The 4,452-nt window shown below is 61.2% G+C and overlaps 1 protein-coding gene across 6 annotated transcripts in view; it reads right to left on the bottom strand.

Annotated features, from left to right (window-relative positions):
* KDM4B (lysine demethylase 4B) overlaps positions 1-4,452 on the bottom strand; it is a 178,659-nt gene that overhangs the window by 30,338 nt on the left and 143,869 nt on the right. For 4 of the 6 annotated variants that reach the window (XM_032252175.1, XM_032252177.1, XM_032252176.1 and 1 more), the window contains 2 exons: positions 1,512-1,610; positions 888-1,084 (listed from right to left, as the gene is read on the bottom strand). In XM_032252175.1, the coding sequence (XP_032108066.1) occupies positions 888-1,084; positions 1,512-1,610 (296 nt within the window). The remainder of the gene's footprint in view (positions 1-887; positions 1,085-1,511; positions 1,611-4,452) is intronic. The other 2 variants (XM_032252180.1, XM_032252178.1) reach the window with 1 other exon arrangement.

A 4,452-nucleotide genomic window follows, 5' to 3' on the forward strand; every position in this document is an offset into this window, starting at 1 on the left:
TGTGTGTGTGTGTGTGTGTGTGACTGGGTCTTGCTCTGGTGCCCAGGCTGGAGTGCAGAGGTTCACACACGACCCACTGCAGCCTCGCCCTCCCACCTCAGCTCCTGAGTAGCTGGGACTATAGGTGCAGCCCTTGAGACGCATGGGAACCCCCAGCTCACACTCCACTGCTCTGACCTGTGCCCACGCCCCAGGGCCTGCCGGGGCCTCCTCTGTGCCCTGAGCCCAGGATCTGCTCCCAGGGCAGGCATGGGCCAAGAGGGTGGTACATTCTGTGTTCCCAGCCTGGGCAACATGATCCCGGGGTACAGCGGGGAGGCCCCAGTCCCTGCACACCAGCCCCAAGTGAGGGATTCAGCCTGAGGCATACAGGCTTGGCTGAGCTGGGACTTCTTAGAAACGAGAACGAGAGGGGCTGAGAAAGGAAGAAGGAGAAGCGGGGCAGCCGGTGAGCCTGCACTGCGTAGCCAGGGCCCCGCACCGCCTCCCTGGGACCTCCAGGGCCTTTCCAGCAAGGAAGCAAGACGGATTATTATGTTTTAAATCGTTAAGTAGAGACAGGGTCTTCCTGTGTTACACCGGCTAGTCTCAAACTTCTGGATTCAAGTGATCCTCCCGCCTTGGCCTCCCAAAGTGCTGGGATTGCAGGCAGGAGCCGCTGCGCCCAGACTCACAACTGCTCTCCTCGATTCTGGGGGAGGAGGGACTTCTAATGACCTCCACTCCACAGTGTCTATTTTCCGAGATGCCCTGCCCTGGCAAGAAAGCCACTGGACCGGATTCTTACACAGCATGGGCTCTGGCCGCAGCAGGCACTGGCTCCTTCCAGGAGACGCCCAGTGAGTGCGGAAGGCAGCAGTGCCAGGCCCGGCCCCTCGGGGACTGACCTTCTGTGCCCTCGGCCTCCCGGCCGTGTGGCAGTGACTGCGGCTCCTCCTCCTCCTCCTCGGGGTCGGCCTCTGGCCCGGCCTCCTCCTTCACGCCGCCCCCGGCCTCCTCCAGGAGCACCCCAGCCGCACCCTCCCCTGGGGACTTGGGGTCTTCGGGCTTGGGCTTCTTGGGCTGGCTCCGTTTCCGGTGAGACCTGGAGAGGGAGGTTTATCAGGCAGGACGGGAGACCAGGGAGGGAAGGGCCCCTGGTCTGTGCACTCCGTCTGGCAGCACGCAGCCCCCGCCCACCCCAGAAGAGTGCCCAGCAGCAGGGAGCCTCCCAGCTGCAGGCCAGGGGCGAGGGGAACCCTCGGTGGGGTTCTGCTCTCGGGGGGCAGGAGCCGTGTAGGAGGAGAGGCCGAAGGGAGACGGGACAATGGACGCGGTGGGGATGGTGTCAAGCGGGGGACGCTGATGACAGCTGGAGATGGGAAGCCGACTGACACCAGGTGGGATGATGGGCGGGACGGGGCGGCAGGAGCCGCATGTGCCATGGGACACAGACACGGAGTGTGAGCTCCGCAGGAAACAGCGCTCATGGAAAATGCCTAGACGACAAACGGAACGAGAAGGACACTTACGACAGCCCCGGCCTTTTGGTCTCTTTCTTCCTTTCTAGACTTGGTTTCCTCTCCTCCTCAGTCTTTCTCCAGTGTCTGCTTTCTTTCAGACTAATTTGTCTAGAATGTAAATTTCAGGGGGTTTTTCTCTAGAACTTCTGCTCAACTCCCCAGGACGCCTTGTCCTGGGCACCTGGCTCTGTCCCCGACTCCCTGGGTTCTCTCTCTGCAGCCCTTGAGACGCATGGGAGCCCCCAGCTCACACTCCGCTGCTCTGACCTGTGCCCACGCCCCAGGGCCTGCCAGTGCCTCCTCTGTGCCCCGAGCCCAGGATCTGCTCCCAGGGCAGGTGGGGGCCAAGAGGATGGTGCATTCTGCATGCACAGCCTGGGCACCATGATCCCGGGGGATAGCGGGGAGGCCCCAGTCCCTGGACAACAGCCCCAAGTGAGAGATCGAGTCTGAGACATACAGGTGTGGCTGAGCTGGGACTTCTTAGAAACGAGAACGAGAGGGGCTGAGAAAGGAAGAAGAAGTGAGGCAGCCCGTGAACCGGCAGCTGAGCGGCCAGGGCCTCGCACCGGCTCCCCCGGGACCTCCAGGGCCCTTCCAGCAAGGAAGCAAAAGCTTTTTGCAGATGGGAAGGGGGTGGCTCTCAGGCAGAAGCAGGGACTGCAGAGAAGCCGAGGCCTGGTGGGTCGCTAGTGCCTCCCGAGGGCAAGTGATGTTGCATCTCCTCCAGGCCCACCCCCGGGCTGCCCCACGCCCTGGCCTGACCAGGGCCCTGCCTAGGCCATGAGCTCGAGGCCACACAGCCCAGCTCCCCAGCCGCCTTTCTCCCCTTCCCCACTTGAGATCCAGCCACGACAAGCCCGCCAGCCGCCAAGCACAGCTGGGAGTGCCAGCGCTTCCCAGACAATTGCCAATGCCAGCTGTGGCTTCCAGGACCTTACTGTGTCTACTGTCCCCGTGAGTTCAGACTTGGACACCTCAATCCCACAGGGGTCCCTGTGGCAGCTGCCCCTCCAAGAACCAAGTGGTCAGCAAGGTGGGGCAGGCTCATCTGATGGGGTGGGGTGGGCCTGCCAGCGAGGCTTCCATCACCAGGACCAGCTTGTCGCCGCCTGGGCCAAGCTGTCACATGGGCCAGCAGCAGCCCATGCTCCCCTAGGACACTTGGACCTGACCCCTGCCCACCGCTGCTCCCAGCCACTCTGCCCGCCCTGTGCTCCATGCTGGCTTCTGGGGCGTCTCCTCCAGGAAGCCTTCCTAGAAACAGTAGTCACTGCCAGCCCTCCTTGCTCCTCAACTGCCTGACTTGCTAGAATCAGTGCTCCCCGATGTCTGCAGCATGGCCCACCACGATGACTCAAGGCAGAAAGCGGGTGGACTGGAGGCATGGCATCACACAGCATGGTGCACACGAAGTCGCTGCGGGGTGGCCGGGCGGAGGCGGGAGGCAGGCAGGGGCGGGCGTGGGGCCAGAGTCACTAACACAGGGAGCAGGAGGTGGGTGGGGGATATGGGGGTTGCCCCTGCCCTCCAGGAAACATTGTCCACCACAGCAGCCAGAGAACGGCTCTGGGCAGGCAGCCTCAGCCTCCACTCGGGGGCTGGGGAAATGCTGGGTGCCTGCTGCACATGGAGACAGCGGGCTCAGGAGTAGGGAGCTTTGGGGTGGCGCTGGGGTGCAACTGGCTCTTGTCACCACTGTCCTCCCGAGGCGGGTTGCCCTCCTGGTCTGGGAATGCCCCAGGGCTGCAGGGCGGGGATGCCACAGTGGGGCTGACCTGGTCCCAGACAGTACCAGCAGAAGGGCACCCTCCACTCCACTCACCTGGCTCCGCAGCCCCTTCTCCCACCCACTGCAGTCCCTCCCTCCACCCCTACCCTGAAAATCCGCCGGAGAGGTCGCTTTTGACCACGGCCCTCCCCTCCTACAGCCTACCAGGGGCACCCCCACGGCCCTCAAGCCTTACTGTGCCGGCCCCAGAGGGCCCCCGGCCTGTCCTGGTGCCCAATGCCTACTGGGCTCAGGGCTCTGGGACCTCATCCCTGCAGCCCAGCCCTTCCCTACCCACAGCAGTGCCAGGCTGAGACCCCCAGGCTCCACACTACACGGAACTGGGTAGATCTCAACGCACAGCAGCAGCAAGGGGAGCAGGGCCCACAGCAGAGGAGCGTCCATCACTTGGGGTATCTCCAGGGTCCTAAAAGCACTCCTCTTTCCGACCCTGACGCCTTCATCCCCCTTCATGTCTCTGCAGCCGATGATGCTTGTTTCTGGATCTGGCTCCCAGCACAGGCACTGAGGCTACGACCATCCTCACCAGCTCCACGACCTCCCCTTCTCTGTCTGCACCTGACACCGTCTTCCAATGCAGCCAAATTCCACATTTATGCTTTTATGCCCCATAAACACTGCATTCATGAGCTGCAGAGCAACTTGGACTGCATTCCCCGCCTGCCCCTCCCGGGGTCTGAAACTCGCCTCCTGCTTTGGATGCTTAGCTTCCTTGGTATCTCTGAGCTCCCTGCCATCGCTCTTAAACTCCTGCTGTGGCCTCCTATGCAGGGTGCCCCCCACTCCCCAGTGACACCCCTGGGGGTCTTGGTTCCTTCTCCCATGATCTTGAGACTCTCCTTGACTCTCCTGGGTTAGCTCGTTTCCTCAGTCCCATGGCTTTCTTGGTTTACATCCTCGTTTATCTGGAGCACATCCTGCAGCAGCTTCCTGAAAAAGGACGTGGAATCCCAGACTCTGCATGTCTAAAATGATCCTTATTGTCCTCACACATTTCTTGGCAATTTGGCTAGGTAAAGGATTTGGGGAGAATTACACCTCTTTTGACTTTTGAAGGCCTTGTTCCTTTGTCTTTTAGCTTGAGGCATTATGACTATAAATCCAGTGCTAATAGGGTCTCCTGTTCTTTTCTTTCTTTTTTTTTTTTTTTTTTTTTTT

The sequence above is a fragment of the Sapajus apella genome, unplaced genomic scaffold (assembly GCF_009761245.1).
Source record: "Sapajus apella isolate SASKATOON/1434 unplaced genomic scaffold, GSC_monkey_1.0 scaffold77, whole genome shotgun sequence".
In the NCBI taxonomy this organism is placed as follows: domain Eukaryota; kingdom Metazoa; phylum Chordata; class Mammalia; order Primates; family Cebidae; genus Sapajus; species Sapajus apella.